Raw genomic sequence first — 17,597 nt, forward strand, 5'->3', positions numbered from 1 at the left:
GGTTTAGCCAGCCAGTCGAAGCTATTTCCCGGGGTGTGGCTGCTGTTACATGCTGACTGCTTCTAGGAGCCACAGGTAGAGCTGAGTGCATGGTGGGGACCAATGGCGGACAAACTACCCTCTCCAGAGGGACTATCCCTCCCCTAGTGTCCAAACAATTCACTTGGCAATCAGAGGTCTGACTTCACTCATTGGAAAATGTAAATTTTACCTTTGTACAGCAGGTCAGTTTCTACACATACCCATACAACCCTATGTATCCTCTCTAGACAATCAAGGGGCATTATCAGAGTCCAAGGGCACATTCCAGCCAGGAAGGCAACACACAATCCCCAGGCCTGAGGTTCACCCATCCCTGCCTTAAAGAGCCTAAAGTTTCCGTCACGAACCCCTTTGGAATATTATTCCAACCCACAACCTGCAACTATTCATTCCTTATCAAAATGACATTTGTTCATCATGACACCTAATTGTCAGCGTTCATATCTGATCTCTTTATAACATTTTAAATGCATTTCAAGAAGAAAATGCAGGGATGAATCAAAACAGACAATAGTTTATTTACAAGACATGACCATAAAGAATACAGCAGAAGAGAAGAGGAACAAGATAAAACTCTATTGTTGAGAGTAGGACATCTTAAGTAGATTATTCCAAATGTTACACATTTTGATTTATAATACTATTATCACATCAGTTCTGATAAGGTTGAATGAACTTGTAATAAATTTTTTTAATGGCCATATGTTTAGTATGTTTATTAGTTTAGCCCTTATCATTGGTCCTACAAGTGATAGATTATCCTTTGTGCAGCTCTTAATAGGCTTTTATAAATTGGATTCTGGATATGCATCTGAGATTTCAGAATGAAATATTTTGTGACATCGCATTTTATTTATTACAGCTTTCCACATTCACGATGAAGATTCTTTCGACCCTTCAGTTGCGGAGGGACACGAGTGAGAAGCAGAAGACAATGCTCCCCCTACTTAATCCACATGCTCCCAAAACTAGCAAAGGAAATTGGCATGCTTACTCCAAACAGATAACATTCCAAGTAAAATTGCTGCCTTTTGTACCAAACATTTCAACTGAAACATATGCAAATGATTATGGCAATTAACTTTGTAGGGAATTGCTGTATATGAACGGCAAAAAATAAAAACAAGAACATTACAAAGGTGATGTTCATGCTGCCATTTCTGCCAGTACCACACTAGAAAGTGTGTGTACAACTATACACAATCTATTCTTTCCCCCCCACACAACAAAGTCCTTAGGGTACTTTCAGCATCCAAATTTCAAATTATTTGGAGGATTTTTTATTTTAAGGCAGAAAAGCTAGGAGAAAGGCAGCTGTGAGTATAAAGCATCTCTTTCAGAATAATTTCTATGACTTCATGCTGGCCTGGTATGGTACACAAAGTGGGATAAACTATCAGGTCTTTCTGTTGATGAGGCTATGTGAAGCTGTAGCAGTCTCTAAATGATTTGCTTTGCATCTAGTGCTTGCTATGAACAACATGGCAACAACACTATCTCAAATATAAGACATGTTACATCAGTTTGTAAGACATCTTAATAAGCCACTGAAATAACCTATCACAGTCAGTGAGTTAACAAAATGTAAATTATAAACATGCATTGATGAAACATTACCAAAATACAAAATTAAAGCAAAAGGCTTAGGAGGGAAAGTCATATATTTATGAAGTGGAGCTTCAGTGTATAACCAAAGAGTAACTGTTACACCAGTGCAAAACATGTTGAGAAATGCAACCAAGGACACTTGTGAAGTTCACATCACTAGTGAAATGAAAATTCTGTATCTACTTCCAGGATTCTATATTACATTGGCTGAGGAATCTTTCTGACTTTTAAGGTTGTGAAAGACACCGAGGGTTCACATATTGAGCATTGGCAAGAGAGTTATTGTAAACTTTGAAATTACAGAGATTCCACCTGGAAATGGTGACTAAAAAGGTATTGTTTTGATCTCTCTCTTGAACAAGATAAGGAAAAGCGTTCTACGTCAAAATCACAAGACACTTGATCTTGAACCAGTAATTTGCTCTTGAGTAATGAGCTCTGATGTTGTCCACAGAACTTCCCTAGACATTTTCATTGAGAGTTCTGTGCACATCTCTTTCTGTTTGCTGAGGTGCTGCACCACAGATGAATGGAACAACTCTAGGTGTGCGTTGGGACACACATGGACATCTTGATTGGAGTAATTGCTGCATCTATTCAGGTATAAACTTAATTGTACGCTACCTTATGACCACCAAATGGCTTGCAATGCTTACAAAATACACAGTAGTTTATTTTCTAAGAACAAAAGAAGAGTCTGCTGGATCAGGCCAATGACCCATGTGGTCCAGCATCCTGCTCTCACCAGACTGTTTAGATGCCTATGGGAAGCCATCAAGAGGGATCTGAGTGCAGTAGCACTCATCAGGGCATTAGTATCTTAGTATATGGTATAGTATATTAGTATATTAGTATATGGTCTCCCTTTGGCAGACCTAGTGAATTTTACTGCACAATATGATGTCTTTTTACTCAGAAGTTCCACTAAACCCAACAAGGCTTACTCCTTAGGAAGTAACTTGGTTTGCTTAGGATCACAGCCCTAGTTGGATTTCTTTGTTTTGGCTTTGCTATACGCTCAGTTCTTTCCTTTTTTGTGCTTCACACTGGGCAATTTTGTTAGATGGGTGTTGCTTCTTCTATGGAGGAAGAAGTGTATATTTCTTTTATCACGTTGTGTTTCTTGTGCATAATATTATCTATGTACTTCTCCCTACTTAGAAATATTCACCACTAGTATAGTGTTCTTTTTCTACAAGACCAGGTGTTCTCAGGGTGGTTCTGTACATTCACCACATTTCACCACCAAAAACCTTAATAGGAATGGATGAGTTCCATACAAAGTACCTCAGCTATAGCAAATTTCAGTTCTGGCTACATTCAGAGAAAGTGTAAACGTTACTCCTTTTTGACCAAAAGCATTTGAAGTTTATAAAAGGCAAACTCACCGTTCAGCAGCACAACATCACACAAAGTTGCAAGCTATTCCATGCTCTGGCTTCTTGATGCATTGAAAATTCACAGTTGCTATTTAACTGTTTCATTGATATTATAACTGCATGGAGATCATGCAACAATTGCACACATCTCTGTTGACAATGGCTTTCTGGCCTATGTACACTGAGTGCAAGCAGTGGAACAGACATGTCTGCGACTGTCACACGTGGAAATCTACATGCAGTTTGCCTGGATGTAGAGCTTTTTATATAGGAAATGCATTGTGTTTGACGCAGCTCTAAAACAAATCTTTTTAGCGACAGAGTATTCAAAGCAAAGCATCAGTCACCAAAGCATTTCCCAGCAGTATTTTAAATAATTATGAAAAGCCTACTTGTTATGCTTTTTTTTTAAAAAAAAATATCACATTGTGAGCAAAATAGTTACACAATTTTAACATTTCAGTTATATAAAATTGGCACAGTAACATTTTATTTGTTTGAATAAGTGCACTGAAAACAGAACAGCCTTCAACTTCTTTTTGATACCTGCGTATTTTTATTTGACATGATCCACCCAAAGTTAACCACTGTTAAGTCCCACTGATGTCACTGGGAAAGTTAAGCTGTGTATAAATGTCTCCTGGTAAAAGTATCTGGAAATCACAGGGCTTAACTTTGGCTGGAATGCACACATTATAAGATGGCGTATAATACAGACTTATTTTGTTCATTGTATGTCTTCAACAGTTCCGGCAATAGTATGTCATGAGAACGTTTTTGTGGAAGGACAGCTCAATGTGGGGGACATTTTAAAGATTATGAGTCAAAAGGAGAGGACTTCCTTTTTTGTGGAAGTATAAAATGTATGAATATGTAGTAGATATAAAATGGCAAATGGCAATTCTTGTTTTTTTGTTCTGTTTTGTTTAAATGTCTTCTCCCCAAATGTAGCATGGAAGGATTAAAAATAACAGGAGGACTAGAAGAAAGGGAGGAATGAGGCTTTTGCAAGCATTTGTTGTATCCTGCACGTTGGCTCTGCTTTCACTGAACCTGCCATAGACTTTGTCATTAAAATTCTAATCAGGATTGACAACAGCCAATTAAGTGTCAGAAGAACAATCTGATAGACACTTCTTTCTGTGTCTATAGGCATCTTTTGATAAGTTTCATCTGTCAATCTGATTGACGAAGATTGCTATTTCCTGCTCATAACTGCTTGCGTTAAAACCAATGCCTCTTTCAAAATTCACTCAGAAAGCAGAGAGGGAATAAAAGGATTCCCTTATGGCTATTGCCAAAAGGACATTTATGAATTTGGAATAATCTATGAGGATCCCTCAACATAGTTAGCTGCTACCATGTCAACAGAATGGGAGTCTGGTCTGATTAAACAGCTAATTCACTGCTGCCATTTTCCTACAATTTTATGATGTTGCAGGTGGCTAATTTACAACAAATCTGTCTCTTTTATGGGTGGAAGGCTATCTGTGGGCCTGCTAGTAGACTGTTCCCTGCTTTCAGTGCTCCTTGCTAGTCATACAGATGATAGCACCTCATTGGTTGGGTCTCTACCCTTCTTATCATCACCCCTCTCAAGGTCAATGACGTGGGCTATTCCAGGCTTCAGAAGCAAATCATCCGTCTCCACCTGGCTCCTGGTGTCTTCAACTTCTATGTATTTCCCTTTGGACTGCTGGCTCGTTTTAGTAAACGCTTCTTTGAGCCGCTGTTTGAATTCAGCATCAGGACAGTAGACATATTCATAAAGGGCGCCTGCAAGAACTGCTCCTATAATTGGTCCCACCCAATATATCTGTACAAAACAGGGAGAAAGAAACATACATTAAAGCATGGATTGGGAGTCACGTTTCAAAGAAATGTCAAGAGTCCAATAAGGAAGTTGGATGTTACCAAGGTTAGCATAGTTGGTGCTTCCCTTATTTGGTGCTGCAGGAAATCTTAACAACCTACTCAGTTTAGCAGGGCTTGGATGTGTCAATGGCACATCAGAGGCTTTGCTGGCACAGTATGTGAACACATGTGTTCAGCCAAGCTCACATGAACAGATGTTTTATAAATACCTGGAATGCTGTGTCTTTTATAGGCATAGAAGCACATACAGACACAGAATGATAAACTCACACCCAAGAACCTTACAGATAGGTAGCCGTGTTGGTCTGCCATAGTCAAAACAAAAAAAATTCCTTCCAGTAGCACCTTAAAGACCAACTAAGTTAGTTCTTGGTATGAGCTTTCGTGTATCTGAAGAAGTGTGCATGCACACGAAAGCTCATACCAAGAACTAACTTAGTTGGTCTTTAAGGTGCTACTGGAAGGAATTTTTTTTGTTCCAAGAACCTTAATTAGGCTGACTGAAGAATAGCTAGTATTCTCTTGAATTCTGATTGGATGATGCTTTGTCATTTGTATCAGCAATGCCTTTGTTCATGAATCAATCAGCATAAAATAGCTTTGGATGAAACTAAATCAATACAACACACTGTTGAACGCCACCCCAACCACTGAGTGGTGTGAGATTCCAGCAGTTCTAGGCACTTACCCAGGGTTTGGTTTCCTTGGAATGAGGGACAGCGGAGACTGTGGTGTCTTTAGGATATACAGTTTATTTACACATATATACAACCTTAGCCTATGATGGAGGGGTTCACAGCATTAACACCCGACTGGATCTTTCTTCTCCCAATAATCACAGCCTTGGATTACAGCAGAAATCTGGCATGACTCTGTCTCTCAGGCTTCCCAGCCAACTTCCTCCTACTTCAAGCTTCAAGCTCACATGCCTCAGGCCTTTGTCTTTCTAACTAACTACATAACTAACTAACAGTTGAGGCAGTGAGGCCCATCCTCTACTCTCTGCCATGGAGCCACTTCCTTTGTTATCTTAACAACTCATACTTAGTGGATGATTACCAAGAAACTTGTCTGGCTATTCAAGAAAGTGGATCCTTGTTGGAAGTGACTCAGGCATACAGCCTACCCACCCCCCAAACTCACAACAATACAAACACCTGAAGTCAAACAACTGGTACTTAGATTCAGGTAGGTAGCCGTGTTGGTCTGACGCAGTTGAAATAAATTAAAATATTATCCAGTAGCACCTTAGAGACCAACTAAGTTTGTTCTGGATATAAGCATGCACAATGAAAGCTTATACCCAGAATAAACTTAGTTGGTCTCTAAGGTGCTACTGGACAATTTTTAATTTATTTCAACTGTCACTTATGTTGCCAGCATATCGCAGCAGTTTTCTAACACTAAGAAAGGAAATCTGGTGAGCAATTCAAAGCAAGCCTAGAAACATACACTCATGAAGACACAGCTAAGGTTCTACGATGGCATTCCAGCAGAACCTTCTGAAATCTATCTAATTAGATCAGAGTTACAGGAGACAACTGACATTTGTAGGAGCATCCTGTTTAAGTACAAGTTCTTATAGATTGCATTGATTCTGTTTCAATACAGAATCAAACTTAATATAGGTAATGTCTCACTTTGACTCATCTTGGAACATGTGGGGTTTTTTTTTTACAATCAAGTAGTATATATATATTTTTGAAATAAATAAAATACATGATGGTAATAATACTGCTATTGATGGTGGAGGAAGCCATAGATGAACCTTGTCCTCCACAAATTTGTCTAATCCTAAACCAGCAGGTTGGTGGCCATTGCTAAATCATGCATGAGTGAATGAATGAGAAGTATCCAGGTATATTCACTTACCCAGTGGTTTTCCCATTTCCCCATGATAACTGCAGGTCCAAATGACCTAGCAGGGTTCATACTGGCGCCTGTGTAGTTAATCTGCAAGATATTTAAAAGGAAGACTGTTAATCATTATTATACAACCATCAGACATCCACATGTTTTAATGATCTTGTGATGGAACCAGCTTATGACTGGCATTGCTCTAGATCTATTGCCCAAGTCACTAATGCCACTTTCTCTGCATTCTTTCCCCCACCTGGTTGGCAGCTAATGGGGATAGGAAACATTTCTCAGTGGGCCAGTTCTAGCCCATGGACCTCCAGTTGCTGAAGTCTATCCTCAAGATTCATGCCAGTCCAGAAGCGATGAGCCAGAGACAGCAACGGAAACCAGGATACAAGACTGCTAGGAAATTCTTTCCAGGACTGTGAGCATCCCTCTGGACTACTCATACTTCATAGAATATGAATACTCTTTCCAACTTTCTTCTTCATCTCTATGTGCTTTTCAAAGCTCAGATTAATTCTGCCAGATCTGACTTTTACCCAGATCTCTTGGAAAAGAAAAGTATGTGTGTGTGCATCCTTGCCCTCTTTCTCTCAGCATAGTGGGGAAGGGTAATCTCGGGTTGGTAGAAGTGACTGGAGGAGTACGCATGGCACTCACTCAAAAAGCAAAATGTGCCAGTGGGCCTAGATTTATATAACACTTTTCAAAATGTAGAGCAAATGTGTACAGTGTGGATGTCACACAATTATGCCTACCAAACACCTATATGTACACACTGTTATTTGATTCTTTACTATTTAATAAATCCACCACTATTATAATGTTACAAACATGTCACAGAATGCATCCACAATAAAGCACCAATCTGAAAGGGTCCCAACAAGATGTCTAGGTACGCTGACTTTATATGTTTCCTTCAGGAATATTTCTACCACACCTTATCGGTGTCTCCTGTGAGACAAACGAGGATTATTCCTATTTCACATATACAATAATATCATTTCAAAGCAGGGAGTCAATATTTTGGAGCAAGTTAGTCAAAAGGTACTTGGGGATATACAGGCATCACATCAAATTTACTTGAGCCAACAGTGGGTTTTGGAGTAAGATTCATAAAGCATTGTAATGACATGCACTTTACTGTTAGCTACCTAGCACAGCTCATGGAAGAGGCTGGCAACTTACAGCGAACAGGTGTCCGATCGCAACGGAAAGTCCAATTGCCAGTGCCACTGAACCCGTGACATCACTTCGCTTAGAATCACAGCTGGCAAAAATAGTAAGGACCAGCTGGAACGTAATTATCAGCTCCACCACTAGTCCATGGCCAGCAGAAAGGTCATCATGTACCTACAAATAAAGGAAATACACTGGAGTTTCAGGAAGCACAGAAAAAGTGTAAACTACTTTTCTTACATCAGGAAAATATAATTTCCTCTCTACTAATTAAAGCCGTTTCAAATTGGATGTGTCTGTAGTGAAGTTAAGAAAAGGGAAAGGAGGGAGAAGATTGTTTTGACTAATTTTACTGTTGTATTTTTATATTGCTGTAAGCTGCCCTGGTGAACATAAGGTAAGAAATCGAATAAATAATGTTGTTGTTGATGATAATAATGGATTAATTTAAAGTCATTGAAATAACAGGCTTGTGCCACTGACTATGATAGTGCTGGGAGGCAGTGCTTATTGATGGTTCTGGTCCTTCCTTAAAGGGTAGACCATGTGGTGGTGCTGGACAGGGCTCTGGACCAAATTGGTCTAATCCTGAGACTAATTGGGCTGATTTGGGGGGATTTGGGCCTAGGCCGAGTTGGGAAAGGGCTTGCAAAGCAGCACCCCACATAGTCCTCCACAATCCTCGGTCCTGAGCAGAGGATTCAGTCCCACAGAGTGGCAGAGTTTCCTTACAAGCTTCTTCCTGTCAGGGAAGGTTCTTGTGAAGGAGTGCCCATCACCACCAGGCCCTGTTGCCAGAGTGACTGCCCAGGTCTACTACCACTGCTGCAGAGACCAGCAGTGATGGGAGAAGCAAGAAGGGCGCCATTGTAGCAGAGGAAGGTCTGGGAGGTTGCTATAGCAATAAGGCCTTGAGAATAGGCTGCAAGGCCTGGCAGGGAGGTATGCCAGTGGGGTCTTTAACTCTCTTGTTCTCAGTGTGTGTGAGGGGAAGGCAACACAGTGCCTCTTCCTCTGTGCTCCTGGCTGTAAGTTTAATAAGAGATTTTTTGGTTTTTTAAAACAACTTCATTAAACAGAGTCCCATCCCTGAATTGATTCAGGACTGGATACAGGACATGCTGGGTGATCTCTGGGTTGACCAAGGTTGTGCTCTGGCATGGGTGACACTATTTTAGCTCCCTGTGAGTCTGGTTGTTTTTTTGCAGCTCTGACAGCAACATTGTGTAGCTGTGGTACTAATGTGGTGTCCATTTTTCAAATGTCAAAGTGACATAGTTTTTCACGTTCTGACACAAGCAATTCTGTGCTGCTGCAGCAAGCCACAGAATTGGGTGTTTAGTCACTGTCATATATGGCAGAAACATACCAGATTTGGATTGAACACGGTCCAAACACGGTTCCATGGGTGATTCTGAGTCAACTCCCTGGGACAGTTTATTGCTGTACATTGTTTCTAATTTTAGTGTTGTATATTGTTTTAATTGTCTGCTTTAACCATATTTGCACAGCAGTTTTTAACATTGTGAGTGTCCTCTATTTAAGAGGCTTCTACTCTGCAGCCTCTTATAGCTGTTCTATCTGCGAGTTTTTTAGTTCTTATGCTCTTACAGTTGTTTTAACTGCGTGTCTTTGTTGGTTTTTAGCTCTTATCTGTTTTAATTATTAGTTTTTTATCCACCCATTATCTGTGTTTAATCTTGTATTTTATTTGGATGTTTTATGCCTGTTTCCCTGCTCTCATTTGCCCTAACAATTATCTGTCAAAAATCCCAACTGCTATTTTATCTATATGCTTTTCTTAATCCTGGTCTATGACCGTAATAAAGTTCATTCATACAAGATTTGGCCTAGTACAAGATGCAGTCTGCTATATGCATATAGAGCATATAAGGACAGAGTGCTGGTTTTTCCATTAGATGTTCACATGATATACTTAAGAAATGAAAGGCTTCTTTTTTCCTTAGGAGGACTGTAGTTTAGTGTTCTATTATAAATCCATTAATTAGCTCTAACTCAATTAATTTCAGTTTCAATTAAAAGTAGGCAGCATGCAGCCCAAGTGCATTTTAATTTCCTTCAGTGAGGCTAACTGATGGGATTCTTTATTAGTGGAGAATGAAACTAGAATTTAAGGCACAGTCTATTATAAAGAAGTGTGTCATCTTAAATATATGGCGTTATCAGTCACTATAATAATGACATAGATTTCGACACTCCCATGTTTTCATCTTAAAATTGCATTTCACACCTGGCTGCTATGTACCTGGTATTAAATCATTTCTAAAAGTTTAAAAAAGAAAATATCTATTAGAGAACAATTGCTAGGTGTAAAGAAAAGGCTGTCAGTAGGATAAATCGAAGGCATTTACATAAAATTGCGCTGTTATTTTGAGTTAAAGAATAAATACCACCTGCTCTTCACTAAAAGCTTACACAAGCTGCCTCCCCACCAACCCTGCTCTCATGAAATAGATTTTTAGCATTCACTTAATTATGGAGAGCTACATGGAATCTGTTCTTATGAATGGATTCATGAAGCCCTTGGCAGCCTGCCTATCAAGATTTTTGAAAAACAGTTTGCCAAGCATATGCTAAACTCTTTCATGGAAATGGGTTCCATTTCAGTCTCCACCACAGGATGACTATCAAGAGATCACCCTTTTTATTAAAAGATAGCATTTTGAATCACACGAGAAGCCATTCCAAATGTGAAGGCACACTCTCAAAACATCTTCTTGCAGATTGTTTAACCTTGGCCACATATTTCTCCTTTGTTCATATAAATAAGGACATTAAAGCACATTTACATGGTATTAGTCTTTCAGTTTATATCCATGCTGGTCTTCTGACAAATCTATACTCAAGTGTGAATGTTTCCATGCATAAGGTTAATATAAAGAGCCTGGCAGAAGCAAGATAAAGCAGAAGTGATACATTTTAATGTGAATGAGCATTTGTGCCAGTGTAAATATAATTCAATTTGAAACTATATTGGCAAGAATGATGGTTTGCTTTGCAAACTGGCTGAAGCAATAGCTGTTTGAAGCTTCATCAGCCCAAAAATAAAATAAAATTCAGTTGTAGTTATTGATTAAAGTTTAATTAATGCATCGTGTTCCCTCAGTCACAATAACTGATACGTTAGACTCCACATTGCACCATTCTAATGCTCGATATATAACTGTTCCACCATACCTAGTACTTGACCACAGCTAATACATATTGTCTACCCACCTATAATCTGTAGGGAAATCAACAGTGAGCAAAAATATGCATCTTCCTGAATTTAAATTGGAAACGTGCTGTGGGGTTCAGGTTCCATTTTATTATGTTTCATAAGAATAGGGAACTCCCAAGTCCTCTACCCTACCTTGGTAATTCCCAAGCCGCCCACCACACGCTGGGGGGTGACAAGGTAGAGAATTCCCGCCCCTGCGATGGCACCCAGGCATTGGGCTGCAATATAGAAGACTGACTTGGCAAGGCTGATCTTCCGAGTGCAGACCATTGCAACAGTCACAGCAGGGTTAATATGGCCACCACTGATGTGTCCAATGCATTGCACCATTGTTGCAATGCTGAGTCCAAAGCAGAGAGAAATGAGGACCATGTCGACAGGCAGAGGGTTTTCGGCTCCACCCCAGTTGATTGTAGAGCCAAGGCTGAGGAGGACAAAAATGAGCATGGCCAAAAATTCTGCAGAAACAGCTTTCCAGAAAGGCTGAGTCCAGATGCCTTTAAATGCCACCATGATGGCTTCGCACTTACACAGACGTCTGCACTTACTGAAAAAGGAAAACAAAGCAACATCAGGAGCTGACCCAGTAACTTCAAGGTTGGCTCTAAATACTCATAATCATCTGCAGAAGGTCACAGACTAGGTGGGGCTAACATTTATTCATAACTAGCTAAGAGTGGGGTGAAGGAAGGGTGCCCACTTCCCACTTCCATTTACCACATGCCTCCCCTATTTCTCACTGTTATTTCCTACATTTACATACTGTACATGGCTGAGGCTATGACCATGGGAGGATATCTGGGATTTCTCAGATCTGATCCTGCTCTCTGCTATGCCAGAATCATCAAGCACTGAGTAAAAGGTGATGAATGAATCCTACTTGCTACCCACAAACTGCATTTAGGAGTAGTGTGTGCACCATGTCCCAGAACTTTCTCAAAGGTGGTGAGGTCCAGGTTCCAGTAAACACCTGAAACTTCTCCAACAGCACAGCATTGTCAAACTGCATGGAGCGCCCAACCAAATTAGAAGTGGCATGAGAGAATTGTTGTTTTCTATGCCTTCAAGTGAAGGGGGTTTAGTAAAGGTGACCCACCCCCAATCCTGGAATCAGCTCAGACTGCTTTCTCCCTCCTTTTTTGAGTGGGGGGGGGCAAGGAGAGAGTATAGGAAATATATCTTCCCCCACAATCCTGGACTCTTTAGAAGGGGGATATACAGCCCCATTTATATGATTTGGCCATCGTCCCATACAATCTTTCCAACAGGAGATTGTATGGTAACCAGTCATTTATCTGAACTATGCCCTCACATCACTATGGGAGAAGATGCACAATCTCCACTTTTGATGGATACCTTTGGAAGAATGAGTCATTTTCATTTCCCCTTCCCTGCTCTCTTCCCTGTAACATCCAAAGACACCTTAAAATTGTTATTTGAGTCTGTGTGCAGCACAGCTGCAGTACTTTCTTGATTGCACCACACATCAGATATATTAGTTGGTCAAATAGGCAAGTTAAATACATGAACCCAGGGCCTCTGGCTTCACAATCTCTGTACAATCTCAAGGAGCCAACCAAAGTTGTTACTGCCAAAGGGTTGAACAGTTTGGAAGCAATATCCCCCACTGTATAGTGTAAATTCATAAGGCCAGGACTTTGCTTGAGAATGCCCTGACCCTGAGCTGTAAAACAGAAGTGGAACCAGCTACATCATGAAGGCCAGCAATGTAAGCCGTACAAGTCTTGAACCAAACCAGAGCCAAGTCAGCAAGAGCTCCCTAAACTGGAACCCCCAGAGATAGCAAGACAGCACCCCTGGAGACAGATTCCCTTTATAGCAGGGACTTCACACTTCCCAGTCCTTGCTCCACAATCCAGGCAATGCAGAAGACATGAGATGACTGATAGGCAACAGGGTTCTAGGCCAGAGAACTACCACTTTAAGGCACTCTACTCTTCAAGAATGGTGCAGAGCATGGAAAGGATAGGGTGTCCAAAGGCTGATACAGGTTTCATTTGAGCTCCAGACCTTGGTAAAACGAGTTGTCTGATTAGAGCTATCCAAGGTCCTGAAACTCCAGCTTGATGCTACGTAGTTAATTAAGCCACCTACAGATGTCTATTGTGCCCTATGTACTTCCACTTGCAGTTAGGGTATGATGGTGCAGCAACTAGGATTACTGCTGTACAGGCTCTTCTGCTTCCTCAGCCTAAACCTCCATGCCTCTGCTCTTCCTGGCTTCTCTCACTGCCTGCCTTCACCCTCCCCTGCCTGACCTACTAGACTCAACCCTGCCAATGATCTGCTGCCAAAGTAAGAAAATCATGTCACATACTTGAGTTTCTCTTTCCAGCTGTTGGCATGGTTCTATGAGAAACCAACATTGTCAAAATAGAAGCTATCCACCACTGTATTTTACATTATGCTTTCACAAAATAAAGTTTATTTATTCCAGAGATTGATATACCATCTTTTTCTGAATTATACATTTTATACACTTTGTTGGAATTCCACTAACTCAGCTTTGATTTTATAAAAGCAACTTTTTGCTGATTTGGAACAAAATAACAAAACTTCCTAAAAGGCCTCAGTTCCAACTAAAAGAATATAGTGGGATGCATGATGTAAAAACCAGTTGGAAGCACCTTATAAGGTTGATCACTTTCACTTTTGCAGAATTCCTCATGTCATTTAAGAGCTTCTTGAAAGGCAGAAATCAAGCAGGTGAAACTTTTCCTGGTACAAAGATGAAGTGATGGGGAAAGCTTCACCTCATGAATTTCTGTGTGCTGTACAACTTTTAAATGAGCCCTTTGCCTTTTAAACAGTTGGCAATCCTAATACTGCTGTCATATACTCAAAATACTGGAAACCAATGAACTCTACAGATACTTTTTGCAAAACTTGTATAGGATTCTATCTTGCTGGGACATTTACTCATGAGCATTACTGTTCATCCCCAGGTAGGGAATTTATTGAATAAAAACACAACCTATATTTAAGCAAGATGATACCCTTCTTTATTAACTTTACTGCAGTAAAGGACAGTCCCATAAGTGAAAGATACTGTAATGACCACAGGTTTTACACAGCTTTTATACCTTCTTATAAACAGCATACATCATATTTGTTATATAATTACTGCTACACTATCCATCACATGCCAGCTATGACATGACAACTTCAGATACCTGCCAAATTAACTGTACAAGTTGGCCAGTACAATGAACTAACTTTTGATCTGGACAGTAAACGGAAGCAGGTCCCACAAAAAGTTAAGCTTTCAACTAATTAAATCAACAAATTCTCCATCATCTCCAGAGTTTTACAACTGAGCAGGGATCTGAACCTGAGTTTCTAACACCTGAACCCAACAGTGGCGCTAGGAGTCATGGAACCATAGAAGGGTTGGAAGGAAACTAAGGGTCATCTAGTTCAACTGGTGCAATGCAGAAATCACAGCCACCCAACCTCTGTTCAAAACCTCCAAGGAATGAGAATCCACTACCTTCGGAGGAAGTCAGTTCCACAGTCCAATAGCTCTTTCCACCAAAAAGTTTTTCCTAAAGTTTAGCCAGAAGGAAGAGGGCTAAGAAAGGCCTTCCCTTTCCCTACCTTAATGGCCCTCTGTTCCAAGCCATTCCCATTGTGGAGGCCAGATCCACTCCAAGTTGCCAGTTGCAATCTTACAGACATGACACCCTCTGCAGGTTCATGCTTCCTCCAAGAAGAGAATTCTAACTATGAACACACAGAGAGAGACATTCCTGGCAGCAACTATGCCTGGTTGCAAGTTCTGAGAGCACAGCAGTCTGGAGTGCGTGTGTGCCGGCCTGCATCTTTTTCCCCCTGAGCGCCACTTAGCAACCCAGTAGGAGGGGGAGGGACGAAAGAGAACAAGCCAAATATTATCTTTGCAAGCACGAGAATGGAATCCTTCCCCCCTCCCTTACTTGTGCCAAACGTTCAGGGTTTCGAAACCTCAGCAAATGCCGAGGGTCAAGCCCGTGCTGGCGTCCAAAAGGGTTTGAAATTGGAGGTGGGAGAAGAATTTGGAAGACGCAACTTTTTACCTTCGGGTCCCGCGCCTGGAGTCCTCTGGAACGCAAACCTGAGAGTTGCAGTCGCGGGTCCCTTGGCCGCCCTCTCTGCCCTGACCCAGCCGCCACCTCGCGGAGTAAGCACAAACTGCTGGCAACGGTATATTTTTAGGATTCTTTCCAAATAGGTGAAAAAGACGGGGACTGCCCTTGACCTTTCCGGGGACGCCGATCGCCTAGGTTTAACGTTTCAGGCTTAGACAGTTATGGGTCCAAGCGCGCGAGCGTACGCGCACGCAGCAAACCTTGTATATATTGCAAACAGGGGAGACTTGCAAGTGGGGCTTTCTCACGAAACTTCGCCGGCTTGTTTGGCGGAGAGGGAATATACATGCTCCCAAAACAAAGATAAAAGCACCAAACAAACTAACAAACGAAACACCGTCGCAGATATTGATCAACCCGGAGCTCATCCCAAAGGAGCCTACAAAGAAGGTGGGAGAAGCGACCCAGAATCCAAACTCACAATGGCGAGCGGAGGGTGCCGATCCGGGCGCAGGAGGCCACCGGTGGGAGACATGTGGGATTGCAGGGGAGGAGGAGAGAAACTACGGAGCGAGCTCCGCCGAGGCTGCCGAAGGGGCCGGCGCGGCAGAGGACTCTCGCGACGGCCTCTGCTTCGCCCCGCCTCCCAGGCACTGGCCTCCGAGTGGCAAGGGGGCGAGCGGGCAGCCTGCTGGACGTCCTCCTCGCGAAGCAGCAGCTGCTACAGCAGCAGCAGCAACTCTCCCAGCCCCTTCACGCTTTCTGCCACTCGCGGAGCCCTGGCCAAAGACTCTTTGCGTTGTTGTTGTTGCTGTTGCAGATCGCATCCCTTCCTCGCAATCCGTTTGCCCACCCCACCCGCCGAAAAGTTCCAGGAAAATCTCAAACTCGCCTCTCTCTTGTCTTTTGGCAAACGGAAAGCCCCAAACCTGCCTCGCTCTTTTGGCGCGCCGGAACAAAGCGGGGCTTGTTTCCCTTCTCCCTCTTAGTAGCTCTCCCCAAACCACCTTTTGTGCGCGTATGTGTGTGTAGCTGCTGTCTTCATCCATCTCAACGGCAGCCCACGTCCAACCGTGGTCTAACTCCAAGGCATTGCTATTAAAAGTTGGGCGGTTTTTGTTTTGGTTTTGGGGTTTTTGTTTTTGTTTTTTTGCGAATTGGACTCCAAGGTCTGGAGCGGTGCACAGTAGCCAAACTTTTTGCGTTTCTCTCTCTGCGTGTCTCTCTCTGCCACCTTCGGCCCCGCGCCCCCTGCTTTCGCCTTCCCCACCTTAATCCCACACTCGCCTCCCCTGCCATTTGGCGTGAAGCAGCCCTTGGGGCGCCCTCCACCCCACCCCACCGCGCCTTGCTGCAGCGCCCTGACGACTCACCCCCAGCAGCCTCCGGATGCGCTCCTGTCGCTCATTCCTTCCCGGGTTTGTGCGCCTGGCAGAGACGCGCCGGAGTTGCTGGAGAGCGAGCGACGAGGGAGGCGGAGGGAAGCCGCCCGGCGCGCTCTGGGGAGTCGGATTACTGTGCGCCTGGCCTGGTGGGGTTTGGGGGAGCCGAGGGCGGCTGGCCGAGCAGATGGCAGGTTGTCGCGAAGTTATATTTGAACGGCAGATAACTTTCCCTTACCTGATCAGCTCGAGGCACGCGGCGACGCCTCGCCAAGCGCAGCAAAACGCAGCAGCAACAGAATCGGATACACACGGTCGTGAAGGAAATCAAGTTTTGACCATCATCACAGCAAATGTAGATCAGGCCCTCCTCGACGTCGTTTGTTTGTTTACAGGACTCTCTACACCGCCTTTCAGGGCTAAATGCCCCCTCCAGGCGGCTCATCAATACAACCTTGAAACCAGGCATCAAAGCTGGTGGAGGTGACTTCGCTGCAGATAGCGCTGGGGAAATTGAAGGAGGGCAGCCTTTAATCCAGAACATCTTTCTCACTCTCGATTGACCCACCATCAGCAGAGGTGCCCCTAAAGGAATGTGAACATCAACAGAAAAGGGTGACCTATCCTTGGTGTAGATCGGGGATCCTTAACAGCACCCTTAGACACACACCCCTTGCTGCCCACCCAGTTGTTTGCAGGGTGGGGCTCTGAGCAGCATCAGTGCTCCTTTGGTCAACTGGGTATATTGTGGGGCCACAACAGTTCCTTAGATTTCCAAATTTGCCCTCTACACCCTTTTAGACCTACAAAAATATTCAATGAACAGCAGATTTAAAGAAACATCTTTTTTTAATGGTCAACAATGGAGCATCTGCAAGCATAGACAGGTTGCCGCATTCAGCACCATTGGAAGTTTCCAAACTGTGTTCGACAGCAGCCC

The 17,597-nt window shown here is 42.6% G+C and overlaps 1 protein-coding gene across 1 annotated transcript; it reads right to left on the reverse strand.

The window, feature by feature from the left end:
- Positions 1–536: 536 nt before the first annotated feature.
- AQP4 (aquaporin 4) lies at positions 537–16,772 on the reverse strand. The gene is made up of 5 exons (XM_079982757.1): positions 16,649–16,772; positions 11,320–11,734; positions 7,956–8,120; positions 6,777–6,857; positions 537–4,845 (listed from the first exon to the last, which is right to left on the reverse strand). The coding sequence occupies exons 1-5, from the start codon at positions 16,681–16,683 to the stop codon at positions 4,567–4,569; spliced, it is 975 nt and encodes a 324-aa protein (XP_079838883.1). The 5' UTR covers positions 16,684–16,772; the 3' UTR covers positions 537–4,566.
- Positions 16,773–17,597: the final 825 nt, after the last annotated feature.

The sequence above is a fragment of the Podarcis cretensis genome (genome assembly GCF_951804945.1).
Source record: "Podarcis cretensis genome assembly, chromosome: 7".
In the NCBI taxonomy this organism is placed as follows: Eukaryota; Metazoa; Chordata; class Lepidosauria; order Squamata; family Lacertidae; genus Podarcis; species Podarcis cretensis.